Source organism: Armigeres subalbatus, chromosome 2, assembly GCF_024139115.2.
Source record: "Armigeres subalbatus isolate Guangzhou_Male chromosome 2, GZ_Asu_2, whole genome shotgun sequence".
Classification (NCBI taxonomy): Eukaryota; Metazoa; Arthropoda; class Insecta; order Diptera; family Culicidae; genus Armigeres; species Armigeres subalbatus.
In genome coordinates, this window is record NC_085140.1 from 193,558,088 (window position 1) to 193,585,090 (window position 27,003).

The 27,003-nt window shown below is 41.9% G+C and overlaps 1 protein-coding gene across 3 annotated transcripts in view; it reads left to right on the top strand.

Moving 5' to 3' along the window:
* Positions 1–27,003, top strand: part of LOC134211440 (methylcytosine dioxygenase TET) — a 470,864-nt gene that overhangs the window by 24,817 nt on the left and 419,044 nt on the right. For 2 of the 3 annotated variants that reach the window (XM_062688291.1, XM_062688293.1), the window contains exon 2: positions 24,474–26,865. In XM_062688291.1, the coding sequence (XP_062544275.1) occupies positions 25,597–26,865 (1,269 nt within the window). In that variant the 5' untranslated portion in view covers positions 24,474–25,596. Of the gene's footprint in view, positions 1–24,275; positions 24,342–24,473; positions 26,866–27,003 lie in introns of those variants that run through there. The other variant, XM_062688292.1, reaches the window with a different exon arrangement.

A 27,003-nucleotide genomic window follows, 5' to 3' on the forward strand; every position in this document is an offset into this window, starting at 1 on the left:
CTCATTTCTCACGTCTCGCTACTCACGTTAATTCTATTTACACATTATTTCTCACCTTTTTTCACTCTTCAATTATCACAATTTCATTTCTTTCTTCTCACTTTTGATTCCTTACTTAACATCTCATTTCTCACATCTGGCGTCTAGATTTTCAATTCTCACATTTATTTTTTAGTTTCTCACAATCCACATCTGTTTTCTCACTTCCCACTTCTCGCGTTTCGCTTCTCACGTCACACTTTTCACTCTTCACTTCTTTCTTCTCACTTCTCTCTTTCAACTTCTCGGTTTTTCACTTCCCAATGAGGTACCGACTTTCTACTGTCTACCAACCGTATCCGGGAGCTACGAGTCCAACGATGTCAGAAAATTTTAAACTTCCTTGAGCGAAAAAATCCGATAATCCTGTTTACCGACGAGAGCATGTTTACCGTCGATCCCGTTTCAAATTCTAGAACCGACCGCTATATAAGCTCTCTCCTAGTAAGAGACGTGGCCGACGAGTATAAAAATGTGTATCTGACAAAGCATCCTGCTAGCATTATAGTGTTTGGATTGGTAGCTTCCGATGGCAAAACAAATGGACTTGGTGTTCATTCCAGAAGGCGACCGTGGATCAAAGAGCAGTACGGCCCGAAGCCAAATGTTGTATTTCAACAAGACGGGACTTCGTGTCACACCTCGAACCGCACTCAGAAGTGGTTGCAGCAACATCTGTCGCTCTGGGCGAAGGGAAATGTGGCCACCACCCAGTTCCGGTATTAATCCGCTAGATGGCGCGTCATGAAGGCTAAGACCTGTTCTAATCGCCATCCGAGTACAGCAAGCTTCAGGCAAACATTAACCCCTCTTCAGAAATCGATCCAGCCTACATAAATAAGACATGCCGTGCGTTCCGGAGGCATGTGGAGGCCGTAATTGCAGCAAATGGATGATCAATATAATTTAAGACTATAAGGGCCGTTTTCTTCACCTCCGCTTAACTCGTAAGCGGTGCTTACCCATACGTTTAAACCAGGTTTAAGCACTAAGCGGAGGTGAAGAAATTGACCCTAAGAAGCATTCTCCCTTTGAATAAATTAAAAACAAAAACAAACCGAAATTTCTAAGATTTTTTAAAATTTGGACGTTGCTTTGACATTTTAACATTATGCATACTTCGATGAAAACTATTTCCAGTTGGCAACAGTAGTAAAAAGACTTGGCAACGACCTTGTGCTCGGCAAGCACGGTATACAGAAAACAAGGTAGGCTCGTTAGAAAAATGACACTTCCGTAGCGACCGTAGAGCATCGTCTCGGTCCAGCTTGTGCAAAAATAGCAGTGACGTCACATGTTTACATTCAAACTGAATGTTTACATACGTGATGAGCTTGCCTTGTTTTTTGTATGCTGTGCTCGGCAAGTTTACGATGCTCGTGACTGAGTGGCGAAACAGGCGTTTCTATCTGTTGCATTACACTTGTAACTCGATGGTTTGAAATTTTTACTATGAGCTCATGGAAGAATGATAGTTGAAAACCAACTAAATGTATGGGAAACACAAATTTATCGAAAATAGGAGCGATTTAGAGGAAAGTATAATTTATCAAATTTTGCATTTCACTTCTTGCTTCTTACTATTTATTTTGCACTTCTTACATCTCGACTGGCTAGTAGCATCTCACTTCTCACCTTTCTCACTTTTCACTTCTCACATCCCCTTTATCACTACTAGTAGCTCGCGTCTTGCTTCTCAATTGTACCAATTTGTACCTGTCGGTAGATTTCCAAGCTCTCAGCAACATCAAGTTTCCACGGAGAAGAGACATTTCTTAAAAAATTAATGTTTGATGTCTTAATTGAATGATTTTCCTGATATACATGTTCAGCTACCTTAGACCTAAACTCATAATTTAATCCCTTATCAGTTTCCCCCTATTAGCCTTACTTACTTCTGCAATATGTTCTTTGAACCTTACATTCAACGATCTTTTAGTTTGACCTACATATACTTACTGTGAACGATTAATTTGATAAACCCCTGCCTTATTTAACATTTCTACTCTATCCTTTGTGGAGCCCAACAGTGTCTTCAGTTGATTGCTTCTGCTGGAGAATACTAAATCGATGCCGAATTACCTTAGTCGATGGCGTAGCTGGTGGGTGATGTGTTGATCATAGGGGACCGATACCCTCTTCAGCGGTTCATCGATTGGTGTCAGTGTTGTCAGTTCGTTTTTCCGTAGGTTCCGGTTGATAATGCTGAAAATGTCATCCACGTATCTCCACCATTTCTCGGGTATTACTCCTTGTTCCTCTAGGTTGTCCTCCAAATTCGCCATGAATAATTCGCACAAAAACGATGATAACGAATTTCCCATAGATGCACCCTTCGTTTGTTTGTAAAAGCTTCCACGGAATGTAAAGTAGTTCTTATTCATTCTTGAGATACATCTTTACTTTTCCTCGCCATGCTGTATCCGTCCGTTGTGCTAGTAGCCAATCCTCCAAAAGGTTCAGAGCATCCTTCATTGGAACGATTGGGAACAATGCCGCTACGTCGAATGATACCATGATGCCCCCTTCTCCTATGTTTCCTGATTCCAATATCTTCTTGGTGAACTCCTGGGTGTTTACAACTGATCTGCTGGGGAACGGCATACTCTGGAACTCCTTGACTTACCACTTGGCCAAGTTTTGTGTAGGGCATCCCACTGATGAAACTATTTCTCGCATTTCTGTACCTGGCTTATGTATCTTTGGTAGTTCTTTAATCCGTGGTAACACAGGGTTCGTCATTTTAACCCGGGCTTCTCCGATGATCGTCTTGCATTCCTTTATCGTTTTATCCGTGAGTCTGATTAGTCCGGGTAGTGGGTCCACTCTCACATGCCTGTATGGTCCTCCGTTGATTTTTGTCGTCATCTGTTCATCGTAGTCCTCTTGATGATGATGATGATGATGATGATACTACCATCTATTGTAGCAAGGCACCTGCTGATAGCACTGGCCATATCTGACAAACGATTTGATCATGATTATGCTATTGTTTGTATTTCATCAGACTCCTGTATGAAGGGCCAAAAATGGGTGGGGTGGTTCCATAAGCAAAGACGCTTATGCGAATCCACGGGATGAATAGAGAATCTCCTTCCAGAAGAAAGTTCGTACATACAATATTAATCTGTTCATCGTAGTCCTCTTTGTCCATTAATTAACTCGTTGTTACTAGAGACCGATAACACCTCTGCTTCTCCACGATTGTCTTGGGATGTGGTGTTGTGTTAGTTGTATAGGATATTTTATTATGGATTCACTTTGGAGAGTGATGCGGAAGGGGATGGGATTATACGAAATGACAATAAAAACGCGCATTATTTGATTTACTCTCTAAACAGTACAGAGCAAAATAAAATATTTAGGATCGCGCGACAGTTTTGCTTGCTAATCGAAATACGATCTCGATTCTCGTATCCCGCGAAAGTTATGCGTCCGATTTACAATCCGACCGCATATGATAAATCTAACACTCGGATACACGTCCGATAGGTAACACTAAATAATTGCAACACTTTTCGACCGCGTTGTGTAAGAATCACGTTCAATCCCGAACTAAATGATATACTATCCGACTGCACACAATAAAACTAAACACCCGAATCCGCGTCCGATACGCAACATGTTCAATCACGAACCAGCTGCTTCACTATTCGACCGCATCCAATGCGAATCAAAAAGGAGATATTACCTTAACGTTGTAACCAAAATTTGCCACCTAATTGAAAAAAGCTTCTTGATTTCTTTACAGAATATTGAATTTCTGAAATATTCAACCCCACAACTGAGTTTCGAAAAAAAAACTCTTGTATTTTTGCAGTGTGTGAAATTTTGTCCTAATAATACTTGAATATCAGTTTCGATTTTTTTTAGGATTACGAAAACTGGATTGTGAAAAAAATTTCGTGAATTCTTACGGAAAACGAGAAATTTCTAATCAATGGCATCTTGAGTTACAAAAGGTCGGGGTTCTGCAAAACTGCACAAAACGCTTTTTCAACTGACTTTTATGGTTAATAGAATATAGAAGTACATTTATATCAATTGATGCATGCATTTCTTAAAGAATGTTTTCGTTCACGGACTTGAGGAATATTCGATTCGATAATTAGTTGGAACTAATATACGGAAAATTGGGCAAAAAATTGATTAATGTTTTTATGTCGCTTGGTGTGAACTTCGATCGAAAAATTACTGAATCTGAAAATGTTGCGATTATGGAAAGAGTCCTTAGCAATATAGGGCGAAATCTAACGTTTTGAAAAGAATCCGGATACTGATTTGAAATTAGAGAATCCGTTTAAATTTATCCGATTGAACTACTTATGGTCGATTTCTTCACCTCCGCTTAGGCCTTAAACCATGTTTAAGCGTATGGGTAAGCACCGCTTAAGAGTTAAGCTGAGGTGAAGAAATTGGCCCTTAGAGGGATAACTTCTAAGCGATGTTGTTAACCTTGCGATTAGGAAAAGGAAACTGGAAACAATCAAAACGTTTCCTGAAAGTTCTTATAGATTGTTGAACTTCCTCAATACAGTCGACTCTCTACATCTCGATGTTCTATATCTCGATATCTCTCCCTATGTCGATGGTTTGCTCGGTCCCTCCGACACACATACATTTTCGCCGCCTATAGAATGGGTGAATACATCTCGATAACCTCCCTATCTCGATGTGTTCTGGTCATGTTTTGTTCAGGATTTTGTCTCCCTATGTCGATATACCGTTTTGACTCAAATTCCGAACATGACTCATATTCCGAACACTCGCATTTAAACGGTATTTTGAACCATATTCGCGTAGTTTTCTCCATAGGATCTTGAATTCTTTTGCAATCTTGATCCTCCGTACGAATAACCGTGGACATTCTTAGTTTTGAGGTGCTAAGACGCCAGTGTTCGGAATATGAGTCATGTTCGGGATTTGAGCCAAAACGGTATTCAAATTTCTAGGCTACTAGACTATCTTGGGCCAATAATAAACATTAGAGTGATTCAAATTTTGACTTTTTCGCTCCCCTATCCTTAAACGATTGTTTTTGCTATTTTAATAGTCCTCCCAAATTTTTAGCTGATTTGGATGTAATTTGGTTGTGCACGTGCCGTTTGAAGGTTATATGAAAATTACTATGAGAATTGCCACTTATGTAAAGGATCCTTTCGTGAAGCAGCCCAGAATCTATTTGAATATATTTAACGCATCGCCATCATAGAATAGATCCTAAGCTAAAAGTCAATCGTTGTTGCGAAGCAATCTGACTTTTATGAGCAAAACTATAAAGAAAACATAAATGCTCATTATTGATATTGATGTTATTCTTTTACGTGTTAAATTGAATTTCCCACAATTCAGTATTTCCCCAATAACTTTTGTTGCCAGCATCAAATCGTTTAGCAACAACGACGATATTTTCCCTTGTTAAATTTTCTATGTTGCTAACGTATTCATACATTTTTAGAGCTTAATGGGCAATGATGGGGAACGGTTTTTCACAAAAGTTACTGTTTTCATAGTAATTTTCATACAAGCTTCAAACTACTTGTGCTCAGTCAAATTACATCCAAATTAGCTAAAAATTTAAGACGATTATTAAAATGGCAAATTCCATCGTTTAAGCATAGGGGAGCAAAAATGTCAAAATTTGAATCACTCTAATAAACATATCAAAAACAAGAAATGACATTTTATTTTCTGTCGTTTTCCATAGCAACAAGGTTCTTTCGATCTAGTACCCATTTCGATTTCCTTCCATTGCTACATTTCTTCTTATATTATATCGATGGTCCCTTCAATATCAAGATGTGGAGAGGCGACTGTACTAAGAAAGCATTGAGAATTTCTAAGAAAAAAACAAAGCTTTAAGGAGCCGTACACTAATTACGTAAGTTTTGACAGTTTCACTACTGTAGAAGGAATAGGGAATCCACCCTAATCCTTAATTACAGAATGAAGAAAATCCGTGATAAATCTTAAAAGTCTTTCAATGCATTTTAATAAAATCTCCAAAAATCGATCGATCGAATCGATCTAGAACAAATTATGTCGAAATGGCAGCACAATAAGCCGGGCAGCTGACACCGGGTCACTATTCACATGACTTCTTCTTTTCCAAAAAAAATCTATATAATGATCATTTGGAAGTTTTTGTTGAGTATATGAAGGATTCTAAATGCTCAGAGACATGGACATCTCGTTAGTAATGTACGAAATTTATCTCTCGATTTTTGTAAATTCTTCACTCGCTAAAATTGCCATAACTCGAACATTTGTCAACCGATCTTATATTTCAGCATATCGTTGGAACGAAGAAGAATATGGCTTATATTTGTAATGATAAAATACCTATCTCCACTGCACAGATCCATCATCATCCCTACATATAAAACTCATTAAGGGGAGGATTTAGTAAACTTGACAAAATTTTGGATTTTTGTTTTCAATTTTATAATCTCAATTTTGATTCAAAGGAGGACCCGTTCGACTTCGATTTCGAGATACTTTTTCCATGATGGAATTTGAAACAAAAGCCTACAGAATGGAGTAAACTAAAAATAATACTTTCGAAATTTCACCCAGTCAAAGGCTCATTCCATGAAGAAAATTGTTCCCTTCAAGTTGAAAATGACCAAGTGATTTGTTCAAATGGTTGAAACGATAGAACTAACGCAGTTCTATATTTGCGGACATTTTGATTTTTATCCTTTGAATCAAGATTGAGATTACAGAGCACGACTTAATTGACATTTTGCACGAAAAACCCCTTTCCAGCATTCTGTGAAACGAAAATCTAAAATTGGAATCAAAATACACGGAACCTCCCCCTTAATGCCACGCATGCCAATCACCTGCAATAATACACAGTAAAAAATAAAAAGTAATATTACATCAGATTTGATGCACATCATCGCCGTCGTAAATATCATGTTTTATTACATCTGGTTGATGTAACAAAAAGTTGACGTATATGATATTTCGTTTTCAAATTAATGCAATGTAATTCATTTTAGATGTAATATAGTCGATGTAACTGAAAAAACGACGTAAAAACCGGTCGGGAAAAACCCGCTTTTAGCAGCAGGTTTAGGGGTATACGGATTTTTTTCTTTCATGTTCGAAAATACACTTCAGATGCATCAATTTCAAATTTTATTTATTCAAAACGTATTTTATTGTAGCATTACATTACGCATTTTATTGTAGTATTACTTGAACTTTTGTTTAGAATTTTTATCATTTAATCAATTTTTAGTTTTTCCATTTTCAGTTTAAATTTTTTTATTTTTTATTTTAATCAATATTTTATTGATATTTATGTGTTATATTTTATCGGCGTGGCGGCGACACACTGTTGGTTATCAGCAAAAGAAGTAGGGGAGTTTACACGGAAGTTTTTTCAGGAAGTTCTTCAGAAATTGAAAATTGCTTCGGAAGTTCTTCCAAAAATTTCTCCAAAAGATCCTGCAGGCATACCTTAGGAAGTTCCTCCAGGAATTCCTCCGGAAGTTCATCCGGCGATCCTTTTAGACATTCCTGTGGAAATACCTCCATGAATTCCTTGGAAACTCACCCAGCAATTACACTGGAAATTCTAACTGCAATTGCTTCGGAGGATCTTCCTGCAATTCCTTCACAATTTACTTCAGGAATTCCCTCGAAAATTCTTTCAGGAATTCCTCCCGAAGATCCTCCCGAAGTTCTTCCAGGAATTTCTCGGGAATTTGATAGAGAAATAAAAAAAAATCTCGGAAGTTGATAGAGAAATTCATCAAAAAGCTCCTCCAGCCCGGAAGTTCCACTGAAAATTGCTCCAAAAATTCCTCCAGTAAGTAGGTTCTAGGAATCGTTCCGGAGTTTACAGCAATTTCTCCGGAAGTTTGTCTATTAATTCCTCCAGACATTCCTTTGAAAACACTTTCACGAATTCCTTTAGAATTTCCTCCATTGGAAGCTCACCAGGAATTTCTCCGGAAGTTCCTCCAGGGATTCTTCCGGAAGTTTCTCCAGAAATTCCTCCGGAAGTTTGTCCAGAAACTCCTCCGGATTTTTTTCCAGAAATTCCTCCGGAAGTTTCTTTGACGGTACCCACGGAAGTTTCTCCAGGAATCACTCGGGAAGTTTATCCAAAAAGTTCCTATGGGAATACTTCCGGAAGTTTCTCCAGGAATTCCTCCAAGAATTCCTTCAGAAAATCCTCCAAGAATTCCTCCGGAAGTTCCTCCAGGAATTCCTCCGGAAGTTTATCCAAGCATTCCTCCGGAAGTACCTCCAAGATTTCCTTTGGAAGTTCCCCTAAGAATGCCTCCGGATGTTCCTCCAGGAATTCCTCCGGAAGTTCCTCCAGGAATTCCTCCGGAAGCTCCTCCAGGAATTCCTCCGGAAGCTCCTCCAGGAATTCCTCCGGAAGTACCTCCAAGATTTCCTTTGGAAGTTCCCCTAAGAATGCCTCCGGATGTTCCTCCAGGAATTCCTCCGGAAGCTCCTCCAGGAATTCTTCCGGAAGTTCTTCCAGGAATTCCTCCGGAAGCTCCTCCAGGAATTCCTCCGGAAGCTCCTCCAGGAATTCCTCCGGAAGTTCCTCCAGGAATTCCTCCGGAAGCTCCTCCAGGAATTCCTCCGGAAGTTCCTCCAGGAATTCCTCCGGAAGTTCCTCCAGGAATTCCTCCGGAAGTTCCTCCAGGAATTCCTCCGGAAGTTCCTCCAGGAATTCCTCCGGAAGTTCCTCCAGGAATTCCTCCGGAAGTTCCTCCAGGAATTCCTCCGAAGTTCCTCCAGGAATTCCTCCGGAAGTTCCTCCAGGAATTCCTCCGAAGTTCCTCCAGGAATTCCTCCGGAAGTTCCTCCAGGAATTCCTCCGGAAGTTCCTCCAGGAATTCCTCCGGAAGTTCCTCCAGGAATTCCTCCGGAAGTTCCTCCAGGAATTCCTCCGAAGTTCCTCCAGGAATTCCTCCGAAGTTCCTCCAGGAATTCCTCCGAAGTTCCTCCAGGAATTCCTCCTGAAGTTCCTCCAGGAATTCCTCCGGAAGTTCCTCCAGGAATTCCTCCGAAGTTCCTCCAGGAATTCCTCTGGAAGTTCCTCCAGGAATTCCTCCGAAGTTCCTCCAGGAATTCCTCCGAAGTTCCTCCAGGAATTCCTCCGGAAGTTCCTCCAGGAATTCCTCCGGAAGTTCCTCCAGGAATTCCTCCGAAGTTCCTCCAGGAATTCCTCCGAAGTTCCTCCAGGAATTCCTCCGGAAGTTCCTCCAGGAATTCCTCCGGAAGTTCCTCCAGGAATTTCTCCGGAAGTTCCTCCAGGGATTCTTCCGGAAGTTTCTCCGGAAATTCCTCCGGAAGTTTGTCCAGAAACTCCTCCGGATTTTTTTCCAGAAATTCCTCCGGAAGTTTCTTTGACGGTACCCACGGAAGTTTCTCCAGGAATCACTCGGGAAGTTTATCCAAAAAGTTCCTATGGGAATACTTCCGGAAGTTTATCCAGGAATTCCTCCAAGAACTCCTCCAGAAGTTCCTTCCAAGAATTCCTCCGAAGTTCCTCCAGGAATTCCTCCGGAAGTTTATCTAAGCATTCCTCCGGAAGTACCTCCAAGATTTCCTTTGAAGTTCCCTAAGAATGCCTCCGGATGTTCCTCCAGGAATTCTTCCGAAGTTCCTCCAGGAATTCCTCCGAAGCTCCTCCAGGAATTCCTCCGGAAGCTCCTCCAGGAATTCCTCCGGAAGTACCTCCAAGATTTCCTTTGGAAGTTCCCTAAGAATGCCTCCGGATGTTCCTCCAGGAATTCGTCCGGAAGCTCCTCCAGGAATTCTTCCGGAAGTTCTTCCAGATATTCCTCCAGAAGCTCCTCCAGGAATTCCTCCGAAGCTCTTCCAGGAATTCTTCCGTATGTTCCTCCGGGAATGCCTCCGGATGTTCCTCCAGTAATTCCTCCGAAGCTCCTCCAGGAATTCCTCCGAAGTTCCTCCAGGAATTCCTCCGAAGTTCCTCCAGGAATTCCTCCGAAGTTCCTCCAGGAATTCCTCCGGAAGTTCCTCCAGGAATTCCTCCGGAAGTTCCTCCAGGAATTCCTCCGAAGTTCCTCCAGGAATTCCTCCGGAAGTTCCTCCAGGAATTCCTCCGAAGTTCCTCCAGGAATTCCTCCGAAGTTCCTCCAGGAATTCCTCCGAAGTTCCTCCAGGAATTCCTCCGGAAGTTCCTCCAGGAATTCCTCCGGAAGTTCCTCCAGGAATTCCTCCGGAAGTTCCTCCAGGAATTCCTCCGAAGTTCCTCCAGGAATTCCTCCGGAAGTTCCTCCAGGAATTCCTCCGAAGTTCCTCCAGGAATTCCTCCGAAGTTCCTCCAGGAATTCCTCCGGAAGTTCCTCCAGGAATTCCTCCGGAAGTTCCTCCAGGAATTCCTCCGGAAGTTCCTCCAGGAATTCCTCCGAAGTTCCTCCAGGAATTCCTCCGGAAGTTCCTCCAGGAATTCCTCCGGAAGTTCCTCCAGGAATTCCTCCGAAGTTCCTCCAGGAATTCCTCCGAAGTTCCTCCAGGAATTCCTCCGAAGTTCCTCCAGGAATTCCTCCGAAGTTCCTCCAGGAATTCCTCCGAAGTTCCTCCAGGAATTCCTCCGAAGTTCCTTCAGGAATTCCTCCGGAAGTTCCTCCAGGAATTCCTCCGGAAGTTCCTCCAGGAATTTCTCCGGAAGTTCCTCCAGGGATTCTTCCGGAAGTTTCTCCGGAAATTCCTCCGGATTTTTTTCCAGGAATTCCTCCGGAAGTTTCTTTAACGATACCCACGGAAGTTTCTCCAGGAATCACTCGGGAAGTTTATCCAAAAAGTTCCTATGGGAATACTTCCGGAAGTTTATCCAGGAATTCCTCCAAGAACTCCTCCAGAAGTTCCTCCAAGAATTCCTCCGGAAGTTCCTCCAGGAATTCCTCCGGAAGTTTATCTAAGCATTCCTCCGGAAGTACCTCCAAGATTTCCTTTGGAAGTTCCCCTAAGAATGCCTCCGGATGTTCCTCCAGGAATTCTTCCGGAAGTTCCTCCAGGAATTCCTCCGGAAGCTCCTCCAGGAATTCCTCCGGAAGCTCCTCCAGGAATTCCTCCGGAAGCTCCTCCAGGAATTCCTCCGGAAGTACCTCCAAGATTTCCTTTGGAAGTTCCCCTAAGAATGCCTCCGGATGTTCCTCCAGGAATTCCTCCGGAAGTTCCTCCAGGAATTCTTCCGGAAGTTCCTCCAGGAATTCCTCCGGAAGCTCCTCCAGGAATTCCTCCGGAAGTTCCTCCAGGAATTCCTCCGGAAGTTCCTCCAGGAATTCCTCCGGAAGTTCCTCCAGGAATTCCTCCGGAAGCTCCTCCAGGAATTCCTCCGGAAGCTCCTCCAGGAATTCCTCCAGAAGTACCTCCAAGATTTCCTTTGGAAGTTCCCCTAAGAATGCCTCCGGATGTTCCTCCAGGAATTCCTCCGGAAGTTCCTCCAGGAATTCTTCCGGAAGTTCCTCCAGGAATTCCTCCGGAAGCTCCTCCAGGAATTCCTCCGGAAGCTCCTCCAGGAATTCCTCCGGAAGCTCCTCCAGGAATTCCTCCGGAAGCTCGTCCAGGAAATCCTTTTAGAAGTTTCTCCAAGAATTGCTCCGGAAGTTCCTCCGGGAATTCCTCCGGAAGTTCTTCCAGGAATTCCTCCGAATGTTCTTCCAGCAATTCATCCAAAAGTTCTTCCAGATATTCCTCCAGAAGCTCCTCCATGAATTCCTCCGAAGTTCCTCCGGGAATTCCCCCGGAAGTTCCTCCAGGAATTCCTCCGGAAATTCCTCCAGGAATTCCTCCGAAGTTCCTCCAGGAATTCCTCCGAAGTTCCTCCAGGAATTCCTCCGGAAGTTCCTCCAGGAATTCCTCCGAAGTTCCTCCAGGAATTCCTCCGGAAGTTCCTCCAGGAATTCCTCCGGAAGTTCCTCCAGGAATTCCTCCGGAAGTTCCTCCAGGAATTCCTCCGGAAGTACCTCCAAGATTTCCTTTGGAAGTTCCCCTAAGAATGCCTCCGGATGTTCCTCCAGGAATTCCTCCGGAAGTACCTCCAAGATTTCCTTTGGAAGTTCCCCTAAGAATGCCTCCGGATGTTCCTCCAGGAATTCTTCCGGAAGTTCCTCCAGGAATTCCTCCGGAAGCTCCTCCAGGAATTCCTCCGGAAGTTCCTCAAGGAATTCCTCCGGACGTCCCGCCTAGATTTCCTTTGGAAGTTCCCCTAAGAATGCCTCCGGATGTTCCTCCAGGAATTCCTCCGGAAGTTCCTCCAGGAATTCTTCCGGAAGTTCCTCCAGGAATTCCTCCGGAAGCTCCTCCAGGAATTCCTCCGGAAGCTCCTCCAGGAATTCCTCCGGAAGTTCCTCCAGGAATTCCTCCGGAAGTTCCTCCAGGAATTCCTCCGGAAGTTCCTCCAGGAATTCCTTCGGAAGTTCCTCCAGGAATTCCTCCGGAAGCTCCTCCAGGAATTCCTCCGGAAGTTCCTCCAAGAATTCCTCCAAAGTTCCTCCAGGAATTCCTTCGGAAGTTCCTCCAAGAATTCCTCCAAAGGTTCCTCCAGGAATACCTCCGAAAGTTCCTTTAAGAATTCTTTCGGAACTTCCTCCAGGAATTCCTCCGGAAGTTCCTCCAGGAATTCCTCCGGAAGTTCCTCCAGGAATTCCTCCGGAAGTTCCTCCAGGAATTCCTCCGGAAGTTCCTCCAGGAATTCCTCCGGAAGTTCCTCCAGGAATTCCTCCGGAAGTTCCTCCAGGAATTCCTCCGAAGTTCCTCCAGGAATTCCTCCGGAAGTTCCTCCAGGAATTCCTCCGAAGTTCCTCCAGGAATTCCTCCGAAGTTCCTCCAGGAATTCCTCCGAAGTTCCTCCAGGAATTCCTCCGAAGTTCCTCCAGGAATTCCTCCGAAGTTCCTCCAGGAATTCCTCCGAAGTTCCTCCAGGAATTCCTCCGAAGTTCCTCCAGGAATTCCTCCGGAAGTTCCTCCAGGAATTTCTCCGGAAGTTCCTCCAGGATTCTTCCGAAGTTTCTCCGGAAATTCCTCCGGAAGTTTGTCCAGAAACTCCTCCGGATTTTTTTCCACGAATTCCTCCGGAAGTTTCTTTAACGATACCTACGGAAGTTTCTCCAGGAATCACTCGGGAAGTTTATCCAAAAAGTTCCTCTGGAAATACTTCCGGAAGTTTCTCCAGAAATTCCTCCAAGAACTCCTCCAGAAGTTCCTCCAAGAATTCCTCCGGATTTTCCTCCAAGAATTCCTCCGGAAGTTCATCCAAGAATTCCTCCGGAAGTTCCTCCAAGATTTCCTTTGGAAGTTCCCTCAAGAATTCCTCCGGAAGTTCCCCCAGGAATTCCTCCGGGAGTTCCTCCAGGAATTCCTCCGGAGCTCCTCCAGGAATTCCTCCAAGCTCCTCCAGGAATTCCTCCGGAAGTACCTCCAAGATTTCCTTTGAAGTTCCCTAAGAATGCCTCCGGATGTTCCTCCAGGAATTCCTCCGGAAGTTCCTCCAGGAATTCCTCCTCCAGGAAGCTCCTCCAGCTCCTCCAGGAATTCTCCAAGCTCCTCCAGGAATTCCTCCGGAAGTTCCTCCAGGAACCTCCGAAGTTCCTCCAGGAATTCCTCCGAAGTTCCTCCAGGAATTCCTCCGGAAGTTCCTCCAGGAATTCCTCCGGAAGTTCCTCCAGGAATTCCTCCGGAAGTTCCTCCAGGAATTCCTCCGGAAGTTCCTCCAGGAATTCCTCCGGAAGTTCCTCCAGGAATTCCTCCGGAAGTTCCTCCAGGAATTCCTCCGGAAGTTCCTCCAGGAATTCCTCCGGAAGGAATTCCTGGAGGAACTTCCGGAGGAATTCCTGGAGGAACTTCCGGAGGAATTCCTGGAGGAACTTCCGGAGGAATCCCTAGAGGAACTTCCGGAGGAATTCCTGGAGGAACTTCTGGAGGATTTCCTGGAGGAACTTCCTGAGGAATTCCTGGAGGAACTTCCTGAGGAGTTCCTGAGGAATTCCCGGAGCAACTTCCGGAGGAATTTCCGAGGACCTTCCGGAGGAATTTCGGAGGACCTTCCGAAGAATTCCTGAGGAACTCCCTGAGGAATTTCCGGTGGAACTTCCGGAGGAATTCCTGTGAACTTCCGGAGGAATTCCTGGAGCAACTTCCGGAGGATTCTGGAGAACTTCCGGAGGAATTCCTGAGGAATTCCTAGAGGAACTTCCGGAGAAACTTCTAGAGGAACTTCCGAAGGAATTTCTAGAGGAACTTCCGGAGGAATTCCCGGAGGAACTTCCGGAGGAATTCCCGGAGGAACTTCCAGAGGAATTCCCGGAGGAACTTCCGGAGGAATTCCCGGAGGAACTTCCGGAGGAATTCCCTGAGGAACTTCCGGAGGAATTCCTGGAAGAACTTCCGGAGGAATTCCTGGAGGAACGTCCGGAGGAATTCCTGGAGGAACTTCTGGAGGAATTCCCGGAGGAACTTCCGGAGAAATTCCCGGAGGAACTTCCGGAGGAATTCCTGAGGAACTTCCGAGGAATTCGAGGAACTTCCGGAGGAATTCCCGGAGGAACTTCCGGAGGAATTCCGGAGGAACTTCCGGAGGAATTCCTGAGGAACTTCCGGAGGAATTCCGGAGGAACTTCCGGAGGAATTCCCGGAGGAACTTCCGAGGAATTCGGAGGAACTTCCGGAGGAATTCCGGAGGAACTTCCGGAGGAATTCCTGGAGGAACTTCCGGAGGAATTCCTGAGGAACTTCCGGAGGGATTCCCGGAGGAACTTCCGGAGGAATTCCCGGAGGAACTTCCGGAGGAATTCATGGAGGAACTTCCTGAGGAATTCCCGGAGGAACTTCCGGAGGAATTCCCAGAGGAACTTTCGGAGGAATTCCCGGATGAACTTCCGGAGGAATTCCTGGAGGAACTTCCGGAGGAATTCCTGGAGGAACTTCTGGAGAAATTCCTTGAGGGACTTCCGGAGAAATTTTTTGAGAAACTTTCGGAGGAATTACTGTAGGAACTTCTGGAGGAGCTTCCGGAGGAACTATCGAATGGAATTTCCGAAGGAATGCCTGGAGAAACTTCTGGAGGAATTCGTTGAGCAGCTTTTCAAAAAATCCGGAGAAATTTTGGCGCTTGAAACTAGTTTACGCTGCTGGCTGAAATTGATCTATCACGCCGCCACCGGTAAAATCTCCATCGGCGCTCAGGTCAGATTTATTATTCATTTATTATCATTTAATATTTCTTATTTATTGTTTAAAATTTATTATTTATCATTTAATCTTCGTTAATCATTATTTGTTACTTATAATGTACTGTTTATTTATTTATTATTCAGTATTTTTTAATTTTTTTTATTTTTATTATTTATGACTTATTATCTATTTATTATTTATTGATTGTTTAATGGAAAGGTTATTATTTAATTGAAAGTTTTAGTCGTTCTTTTTATTTTTGTGACTTATACCGCAACCAACAATAATTGTCATGAAATAACTTTCACCGCCTGTGGTGGTATTATGAATCAGTCCTAAGTTCCTGTCAATAACAGGGAACTGAAGAGAAGGCTAATACGCCTACCCACCATTCATTCAATATGGCGTACAGTGTTTTTGTTTAAATTCCGATGATAACAAAACTTCGGAAGTATCGACGAGCTATTTTTCGACACAAGGAAGCCATAGAAACACAAAAGGTCTGATGTACCTCAACTAATTTCATGTTTTCGCCAAGAGAAGTTAATTGCCGATAACTAGCACTAACTGCATATGAACCAATCACCCGAAATGAGCGCTGAATTCTGGTAAACTACCCAAAAACTGGGTACCAAAAACGATGTTGGGTAGAGTGCCATTGTACCGCGGAAAACAGGCGTTTCACCCTCCTGGTCAATAGCCTTATCGACAAGAAATGATGGGATAAGTTCACGTATTTTGCCTTTCCAAGGCATAAACTGATTAATACTTTTTACAAATTGATTTTTTTTCGATTTTATCACCCCAATATTTTATTTTTTTATCCCCATCTAATTTCATATTTTCAAATAAATTAAATATTTGAAAAAAATAAATTTTCCTTTTTAATCAATTTAAATTGAATAGAAGAGTTTGTGAAATATTTACCGTTTATAGAATTCAGTTTACTACATTCGATACTCATATTTACCATTTTGTGTTGTTTGCTTTTTGTTAGCAGGCGGCTACTTCAGTCACTCGTCGGAACAGTTTATTTCCATGAATTTGAAACCTTCTGTACGAAGCTTGTCCATTCTCGACTATTTCTCCGATGGAGTGCAGCGTTATCGTTTCAGGATATTTTTACATGACTTGTCTCCTATCCTACCGGTGATGGTCGTCCTACCTATGTTGTCCGGAACAAAACCGTCGAATGTCATGCTCCAGGTCGCTCGTTCTTGGGCCGCCAATCTCCCTGCACACTGGTCGGAAGCTCATCTTCCATGATTGCACACAGCCAGCGAGTGCGAGCTGTACCTTGGAGTCGGCGTTCTCTTCTTAACATGAACCGATTCCAATTGTATTAATTCTAATTCCAATTACCTTCATTCTTATTGGAAGCACTGATTTCGGTTTTGTCAGAAGCAGCTTCCACGCACGTTAATTTTCTTTCTACAATAAAACAAGATTTTTACATTGTAATCCGGGGAAATTTTTTCGACATTTGAAAACTTGTTTACCTTCATATTTCCGCGCGCTCGCTCCGGTCCACTTTGTTGGTCTGCGAGTTCATTCGGCTTTTTGCGGTCTTTTTGTTGAACACGATGCGATTTTTGCAGCAGGTATTCGTTCAGCGTCATTTAATGCCGCTGCTGTCGTTTTTGGAGCACTTGCTCAGATAAACATTTTTGTCGGCTTATTTAGCATTTGTTTTTAATTGCTTGTTCGTTAGCACCTTCATCGCAAACACTGATTCCGATTAAGTTCAAAACAGGAACATCGTTTTTTACCTGAAAAAAAAACAAGATTTTGTTCCGGAAGAAATTTTTGGCAATTGAAAACTGGCTTACCTTCATAATTCCTGTCTTTTCTCGGTTCAATATGATTACCTGTAGCAAACCGGGTGTAATTCGTCTTTCTTTCATGGTGATGCTGTTATTTTTAATGCACTTGATCAGGTAAAATAGTTTTTTTCGCCCTGCATACGCGAATCAAACACGTACAAACTCAAATGACAAACTGGAAATGACAGCAGCCGACCGGCGGCGGCGGCGGTTGAACGGTTCGACTGCAGTGCAGGCGTACCAGTTTTATTGGGCATTATTACGTTCCTAATGCTTTATTCATCGCATTCAGATATAATATTTTGTTAGTTTTCATACGATCATGATGTGCAGCATTTCGGATGTATTTTAATACCGAATTTTACATGTAATTTTATTTATTTTTTACGTAAACAAAAATTATCTTTCTACGATTATGTTTTACGACGAGCGATGTATAAATACATTGAATTGACTTAAAAACACGTCAAATCTGTTTTTACATCGTTTTTTTATCTACGTTGAGCAATATTGCGTTTCGGCATATTAATATATTTTTTGCTGTGTAAGCTGGCATTCTTGGTGATGATATGTTAAGATTAACTTTATTCAGTATATTCGAAAAAATACTTCAGTTTGTCTTATGCATATCAACTAAACAAATACTTATGAATTTGTAAATCCAATAACTTGAATACGGCTCCGTTATGGCAATGGGTCTTTAAAACAAAATACTGTATAAAGCTCTAAAATTTAAAAAATGAGCACGGAACTGAAATTTTAAAACTAACTTTATGTAGTTGTCGGACTCGAGGGATCTAAAATACTAACCGATTCATAACCTTTGAAAAAAAAACTCACCTGAGATGTTCTGTCACAAAACACAATACATGCTCAAACTCAATTTTTTTGTCGGCATATCTACATTTTATCGAATTTTTATCGAGCTTCGCGCATCCGAGCATCAGCAAGCATATTTTCGGCTAAGATTTCTGTCAAACAGCACAGGGCTGGGCAAATTTGGCCGAGTTGCAGGAAGAAACTGTTCAGTTTATAAAGAGGACACTATTGCCGATGTTTTTTAAACCATCAATCTATTTCGAAAACTGTTCTATTTTCGTACAATATATTATCTGACCTTCTAGAAATGAAATCCAATTATCAACGAAACAATTCTAAGTCAGAAATTTGAGATATTCATAACAATCTCAATTTATTGGATTTTCAACAACTCCAACAGTTTATATTATGCCCCCGCTCGCTTTCAAATCGACTTCTATAAAAACATTCTTCATGCCTGCCGTATCCTAACGGAACTATCAATTCTATACTTTCGCCTCTAATGCTATCATGAACATGTACGTCCAAGTTTGGAAGATGATATTAGCATTTCCATATCATTGTAAATCGTTTAACTTCACGTAGAAGTAACACACACGAAATCATTAATTTAGTGTACTACCCTTGGTGGGGGCATCCATCAATTCAGCTGTTATTGGTCGACGGTACAGCAGCAGTGCCTTTCTCTGCTTTGTTCTCTCCGAGGCAGCCAAGTTGGTTGCGACGAGACGGACGCAATGAGAAAACAGAACTGTGCAATAAAAATCCTATTCGACTAAATGCTGATGTCATATTAGAAATTTGGAGACAGTACTCGTCGATAGCAAATCCTTCCGCACGCGATGGCATATGAGCAAGTCAAACCACCTTCCTTTTGCCAGTGGAGATATATCAGCTTCCACACTGATATTCTTCCTCCCCCTTCATACGGGAGCTTGGCAGAAGGAAGGTCGTGTGATATGTGCCATCACAAATATTGCCCTCCGCTCGCTTTCAAATCGACTTCTATAAAAACATTCTTCATGCCTGCCGTATCCTAACGGAACTAGGGTAAAGTGCCCAATAGTGGACCCCCAACCAATAGTGGACCCTCCAGCCATTTTTGCCTTATTACTGCACAATGTCAACATTTTGCTATGAAATTCTATCGGGAGAACCTACCTTACAGTCCTATGATTTGATTACATACATTGGAAATGCTATGGAAAGTAAAATTAGATGATTTTTTACAATTCTATAAAAAATAAACACGAGAGTGTCCATTATAGGAATATTCTGGGGGGTCCATAATAGGGAAGAAGAACGTCCCGAAACGGGACATGAAAATCAAATGAAGTGTCGACTATAGGGAAGCAATTTCCTATTATGGATTTCAGAGGGTCTACTATAGGGCGAATTCAGTTAGACTTTAAAATGTTAATTTCAACGAATAACGTCGTGAATTTGGGTGTTTTATGTATGTATCGTGAAGAGGGGATGCAGATCTTGTTGTTAGATATCAAGCAGAGTTAATATGTTGAAAATTTCTAAGCCTTATGACAGGAAGAGCAAAATTCCGCTACTAGGGGGTCCACTATTGGGCATTTTACCCTATCAATTCTATACTTTCGCCTCTAATGCTATCATGAACATGTACGTCCAGGTTTGGAAGATGATATTAGCATTTCCATATCATAGTTTATATTCTGTTTTCGGGCTGTCACAGGCTCTACTGTTTCTAGTTCGACAAATCATTGACAGTGTGTTTCTTTCCGATCTTCTTGATGATTTTGTTGACATACCTATTTAGAATTTTCATACAATCTGTCAATTTTGCTTATAAAATTCTGTTGGGAAGCTTATGTTTACGCGAAATTCAAGAAGCTTTCACAATAGGCGCCATTTTGTTGAATCTAAACTGTTTTATCACTCTTCAAAAATTACAGATGATTGACAGTGTATTGTAGTATACGATAAAGCAAACTCCATCGAAATTGAACAATCTGTCTGTATAATAGCTTTATGTAAAAGTGTCCTCTCAATAAACTGAAAAGTCCTTAACTTTTTAAACCAACAGTGGCGAAATTTGTCTTTCTGAGGAATTTGGCGATAATCGGCCCTTGTTTGTCCAAAACATATTTAAACACAGCTAATTGCTTTGGGTTATTTTGAACTATCAGGTATTTGCACCAAGTAATCTTTGCATAATGATAGTGGAAAATGGAAGAATTTATCAAAAATCAAAAACTATTTTCAAACTAGTTTATTCCGTCTTCTTTAGTTTAAAATTACTGCATTTCTCAAACTTATGTTGGAAACTGATGACAAATCCTAAACTTTATGATTTTTGTAGAATTATATAACAAATCATGCAGCTTTTAACCGTCTTATAGCTTTTTTTAATTGCTCTGGCAAAATTTCCAGTTTTATTTAGATCGTATCTTAATTCAACTTTTATTCAATTTGACTTTTATTCAGATCGTGATAAGCGTGATTGACTGGATTGTTATGTGTTAAAACACCACATCTAGAAATCTAAAGCAAAGCGGTATCAGAAATAAAGGTCTCAGTATTACCAAAACTACGTTAAAAGAATAAAATATAACACATAAATTGGTTGAGTTGTAAGCGTTACAGACTAGAACCCAAGCGGTCCTGCGTTCAATCCCAATCGGCGTCATTGGCATTTTCGAAAAATGTCCTGGTCACGCCTTTCCTCGGATATGAAGTAAAGCCGTAGTTGTCCCGGCCTATGTGTTGATGGGTACTATATGTAAGGTTCAGTTGGAGTCGTTTTCCTGGCGTCGGTGGTTATCTTAGGAAGGAAATAGTCCTAAGGAAATTGAGAACGCTCCTCACGGAATCCAAATTCAATAGTTACTATCGTTTTCAAGGGCACACCACTTGATACAGAAGTGACGCACAGCTGTCATGTTTATTATTTCGCGCATGCTGCGACGCAGCAAACAAAAACCTTTGAAAACGTGAGTATTTTTAAATTTGGATTCCGTGAAAAGTGTCCTTAAAAGCAATACAAAATAACAATGCTCAGCCTACTTCGACTAAACAGTAGATTAATTGTGACGTTTCTACTAAGTACTAACCATAGGAAAACTATTTTTCACCACCACGTAAACGCCATCGTATGGCGTCTCCCCCATTCCCCACAACCAATGTGATCAGAACAGCAACGGCTTCCACCTCCACCAACCATCATCGATGGTGGTGGTCGTTCTAAGTTCTAGGTTAAATGCGTAAGGGCTCCCCCTTCCCTCCGGCCAACCAATTTTCCTGTTTTCCTTTGTTTGGCTGACGCCGCCGTAATCATTTCGGCATCGAAAACAACAAGAACGTCGATCGATGAGACGCCAGATTTTTTTTTCTGGTGAACAGGATAAACACAAACAAACAGGGAATCAGAGCATTGGAAAAGTTGTACAAAGAACGAAGCGCGCGTAAATTACTGAGACGAAGTAAAACCAGGGAAGAATAAAATATCGTTTAATCTAAATGATTTCGCTTTGGTAAAATTAACATATTCCTGAAGATAATGTTTCTGTTTTTGTACGGCTTGTTTGGAAATTTTCGAAATTAATATTGCAAGGAAACTAATCTGTATTGGATTGGAAAACATGCCAGCGAGAGTCGGTACTATTAGAATATAATAGAATTGTGAAGTAGTCCCACATCATTGAGCATTTTAGGTCACATTTGAATAACATTCTTTCGTTTCGCAGTACTTATTCACTTGTAACAACGTTCGCTTTCAAGAATATGTCCTGTAATTATTTTCGCGACTCGCAGGTATGCAATTGTAACTGCGGCCATGGCTGGCGCAAGGACGAACATTGTCCGCTCGATAGCTGACCGTGTGCGCGCGGCGCGCGAACTCTAATTACCGACCATCGCCATCTTTAATTTATGCATTGCTTTCGCCAGTTCCAGAAAGGACGACATCGGCTAGAAAGCGCGCGTCGTCCGTTGCGTTTCATGTTTGTAAAATTTAAATGATTTTTTTGCTCCTGTCGCTGCTCTTCAAGTTTTACAAGCTTTTGTTGTTTCGGAAAGTCATTCATTTATGCTTTACGAAGCGGGTTTTTTTTCTTTGCTTCACGATTTTTTCTTTCGCTGTTGCGAAACTTTAACTACCCATCACGAGCGAGAAGCAACGGGAATGAGCAACTACCTAGAAGAAAAAAATAATTTGAATAAAAGCACGAACGTAATGAAAAAGTGACCCAATTGAAAAGAAATTTATGCTCTTTGTGTACACCACGTGGCGACTAGGCCGAGGGATGATGGTGACGAGGACACCGTCTCCGCTGAACGCTGTTTCGGTCGGTGGGTTGGGTGGGTGGTGGAAGCAAAAACAGCGGGAACAGAACAGTCAGTATTCGAAACTTTTCTTGCAAGAATCATTCCATCGTTGCTTTTTATCCTTCAGTGGTTCTCTTTAGCACGCCGGAGAATTTTATTTTCCTATCGCCAGAGTTGTAACTTTTTTTTCTCGTTCTGTTCATTCCGACAAACCGCCAACCGAACTAGGACAGAGCAGCGGCGTGGCAGCGAGTGCTTCTGTCTGCTTGGCAGCCGAATGCCAAAAACTTAGCTGCTAAAAGTTTTATAATTTATTTCGAAAGTTCGGGAGCTGCTGCCTTTATCCCGATGGTGCTCGAGCAAACGTCAAAAGTATCCACTATTTGCCGGCTGCTGGGGCGTTGGGCCCATTCTTCGACACTATGTGAATTATTGTTATTTTGTTCAAAGCTACTTGGGCTATAAGCGCTTCACGTAAAGTAAAATCTGGTGAAATAGAAAAGAATATAATTGATTAGAATTGAATAGAATTGAGTAGATTTGAAAAAAAAATATTGATTTGAATTGAAAAGACTTCAATTTAATAGAATTAATGAATTCAATTGAATAGAATGTAATAGAATAGAATAGATTAGAATTGAATACAATTGAATATTGGTTACAGTAGAACAAAGTTGAACAGAATTGAATAGAACTGAATAGATTTGAATTTATTTGAATAAAATTGAATGGCATAGAATGGAATAGATGAATTGAATTGAGTTGAATTGAATAGAATTGAATAAAATTGTATAGAATTGAGTAGAATTGAATAGAATTGAATAAAATTGGAGAGAGCTGATGAATAGTATTGTGAGTAATTTAAAAAAATTAAAAGAATTCAGCAGAAATGAATAAAATTGCAAAGAATTGAAAAAAAAGGTCAAATGCTACTTTGTCTTTAGAATTTAAATAATTAATCACATTATTATTTATGATTTACAATCACCAAGCTTCAGTATCTTCACCCTACATTGAGCTAGAGGCAATTGTGCCAACAGCGACTCTCTCACTGATTCTCTGTTATTCCTGGAAAAGCAACGCGGTTCAGCGTTTTCAAAATGAGGATGAAAAGGCAATCCTTGTGACTTGACTTTTATTATCAATGTTGTTGCCCGTTTGGCGCTACAACGCCACCGTTGCCAAAAAAAATCCAAAAATGCCCAAATCAATTTCACTAATGAGCGTTTTTCAGCTGTCATCGCCGGTAGGAGGCGTAACTTAAGGGGGTTGGATTTCAAAGAATGGGAAGATGTTTGCTCTCTGCCCGTGATGAGCGGAGTCCTCGGTAGAAGGCAAGTGAACCACAGACGCACAATTTAATTATTCTAATTAGTTTGCAATATCCGGCAAGTTGGATTTCAAGACGTGCATCTTTTTGCCGTAACCTTCCCGGTGGGTACTCTGTTCTGGAATACTCTTGAACGGGAACTGAGCCATGCGCTCTATGGTACTTTTTATAGTTGATCTTTTCAAGGGTCATCAATGAATTACGAAGATTTATTCTCGTCTCCAACTCCATCTCCAACTGTTTATTCGATTTAGCAAAATCTTTGGATATAGTAATTCTTTTCCTCATGCTATGCAAAATACAAACTTATTACTCAGGAATTAATTCTTCTGCTCAAAAGTAATCCATTTGCCAAAACTTATTAAGCATGCATGTGCTAAAATATGCAGAACCATTGTATTTAGGAACGTAATCATCCCCATCTCTCTCCGGTGGAATTTATCTGGTGTAAATCCACCCGAGAATTAGTCATAAAGTTTTCTCACCTGCAGCAGATCTTCCTCCAAGTTCTTGAAAAATCATTCGGAGAACATTCCAATAAGACTGTTTCGCAAATGGTTATAAGACTATACGTTCCACGTTGCCCTTCCATTCTGAATTCTGGTAAAGTATGACAAGGCGAGTCTCATTTCCTTTACACTCATAAATTCGATTCCCCTCCTCACATTCCCTAGCACTCAGGTTGCGCGAAAATTTTATGTGTGCGTATGTGCGTTTGTCTACGAGGTAAAATTAAAATATTCAGGACGAGGAAGGCAGGCTGCTTCCCCGTTCAACTGCAGTCTGGTCCTTGCTGGAAGCAGATGAAGATGCTTCCCTTACCTTCTTGACTCAATTCAACGTGTACAGAACGAAGTGTATGTGTTTCTAATTATTTCATGCGATGAAGGTGGCATTCGCATGAAACTTGTTCCTTGCTTGTTTGGTGATTATTTTAGCGTTTAACATTAAACTAATACGAGGTCTTTATTTTTTCTTTCCATTTGCAGATGCCGATAGGAACGTGAAACCAAAGCCAATAGACATACAATCTATTCAATGAAGCATCACGAGTGAAACTTCAGTCTAATCTACTTTCATAAAGTTTCTTAATAATTTAATACCTATTTATGTATTTATGTAATCTATAAGCAACCTAATTTATTTATTTATTTAACTTATTTGCCAAAATCTCGATTCAAAACGAAATAAAATTAAAGTCAAGGATTCAATCATTCAGTAAAACTTCATCACACGCGTTCGAGTCAATAAAATTAATTTAAACTTAAAAATAATTCCGACAAGTCATTAAATCTAGAATTGTTTTGAGAAAACAACAAACAAACGCAAAAACCAAACTAAACAAACGACAGTAAAGTACAAATTTAACTCTAAAACCAACCAAATCTATGAAACAAAACAGTCAAAATTAAAAGAGTTGACAATAAGTTGAACCAAAAAAGCAAAAATTCTGAGGAATCATTAACGGCACAAATTTGTCAACCGGAGCCAGTATTATTTCGTAAACTGACAAATTAAAAGCAAAACAAGTACAAACATACAACAAAGCCAGCAGAAATATATAAAAGCAAACAAATTAATAGTTTAAAAAACCGGAGCAGAACAAACCCACACAGAGTGATAGTTTAAATTTCGCGCGAACAAAACAAAACTGTGAAAGTGTTCAAAATAGCTACGATCGATCTTAAGTGAAAATGTTACCTTCATCGGCGACCCGTGAAAGAGATTGATTATTTTTTGATATCACAAACGAAGGATTGAAAGAATTTAATATTTATCCGTGTTGTCGTCGTCGTCGTCATCGTTGCATGACAGAAAATTATTACATGGAAGAAAAATAGCGGCAAATATACCAAAAAAAGATCTCTATCGTACCGTTTTAAGAGCCAGTGTTGCCAGTGTTCAAAATCTACCTCTCAGGAAATACCAGTGAACAGAAAACCAGTGAGCTTTGACAAACCAAAACTAAATTTCAAATCGGTTCCCGTCTTTGTTTCGGAAGATTTTTCGGTTTCTCTAGTCGTCGTTGCGTCGTCGTTAAGTGACTCGAAATCAAAGCGCGTTGTGATCAATTAGTGTGACCCCAAAGCAATAGACAAACTAAGATGTAGTATGACATCAATGATGAGTGCTAGCACTGCGGAGGAAACAGCCGACCATAGTTTACCTTCGTTTGCCTCATTTTCTGCGGAGCTGGAGCCCTCATGGGATTACTACGACCGTCAGGAGCGCTCAAACGGATCCACGAACGGAGGTGATGTAATATCCTCCCAGACAAGCAATAGTAGTTATACCAGACCTTGGGAAATGGATTCCAAGGACCATCGCATAGCTGCGATCACCAATGGCGGTGGTGGCGGGGGTTTCGAGCCTTTCCCCAAACTGCCGTCATTCCAGAGTCAATTCCATGGCTACACCGATACCGCTATGGCCACTCCGGAGCCAAGTTTGCCACAAGTTACAGCCGTTCCGGTACCAATTTCACCCAGCTCTGCGTCACCCGGAACAGGTGGCTCCCTTACACAACTAACACAGCTGACCCCCACGCCACTTCCATCACTCCAAAGTGGCCTTACGTCAATCGGAGGCTCCGGTTTTCACACGTTGAGTGCCGTCAATCCACGTCCGTACCCGCTCGTACCTGCACCGATCCAAGCTCGTGATATCCCTACCATTAACCAACAGTACATTGACGAACGCCACATACAGCTGTATCAGCCTATATCCAGCTTTCAGCCGCAGACCATTCCCACCGTAACTGTGCTCAAAAATGAAGTCGTCGACTTCGACTTGTCTACACTCAAACCCAATACCATCCATCATGGAAACTTCCAAAGTTCCATGCTGGACAGCAACGTCTTCGTTCAAAACGGAGCTTCGCATCCCACGTCCATTCTCCACCATCACCACCACCACCACCAGCAGCAGCAGCAACAACATCAACAACAACCACAAACGCAACACCATCACCACCAACACCACCAAACCGTGCACCAGCTGCACCAACCGCAGCACAATCTGGTCACCCCGTCGATCCAGGAGCACCACATCACCAACAACAGCAAGCTGACCAGCTCGACGCCGGGCCTGGACAGCAGTACCGGTGCGCTCGGTGGTGGCATCGGCGGCGGACTGGGCGGTGGTGGGGGCGGCCAGTCGGCGCAGATATCACGGATCGCTGACAACCGCAAAAAGGAACGGCGGAAAATACGGGCTCCCTCGCTCGAGTCCAGCGCCGAGTCCGAGGGCAGTGCAATGGAAATCGGTGACAGTGGCAATCCGGGCCAGGTGGCGGCCATCTCCAGTACGGCCAACTTCAAGAGTCCGATGCACACGATGAGCATGGATACGGACGATGGCGGTATGCCGGGCGAGAAGCAGGTGAGTAGCGTTGTTCTTGTTTTCTATAACTTAAATATTCAAGAAATCGTTCTAAGAGACTGTTCACAAATCTCGTAACGCTATAAAAAGATGTAACGGGCCAGTTAAAGCGTAACGGTTCATACAAATAAATTTCAT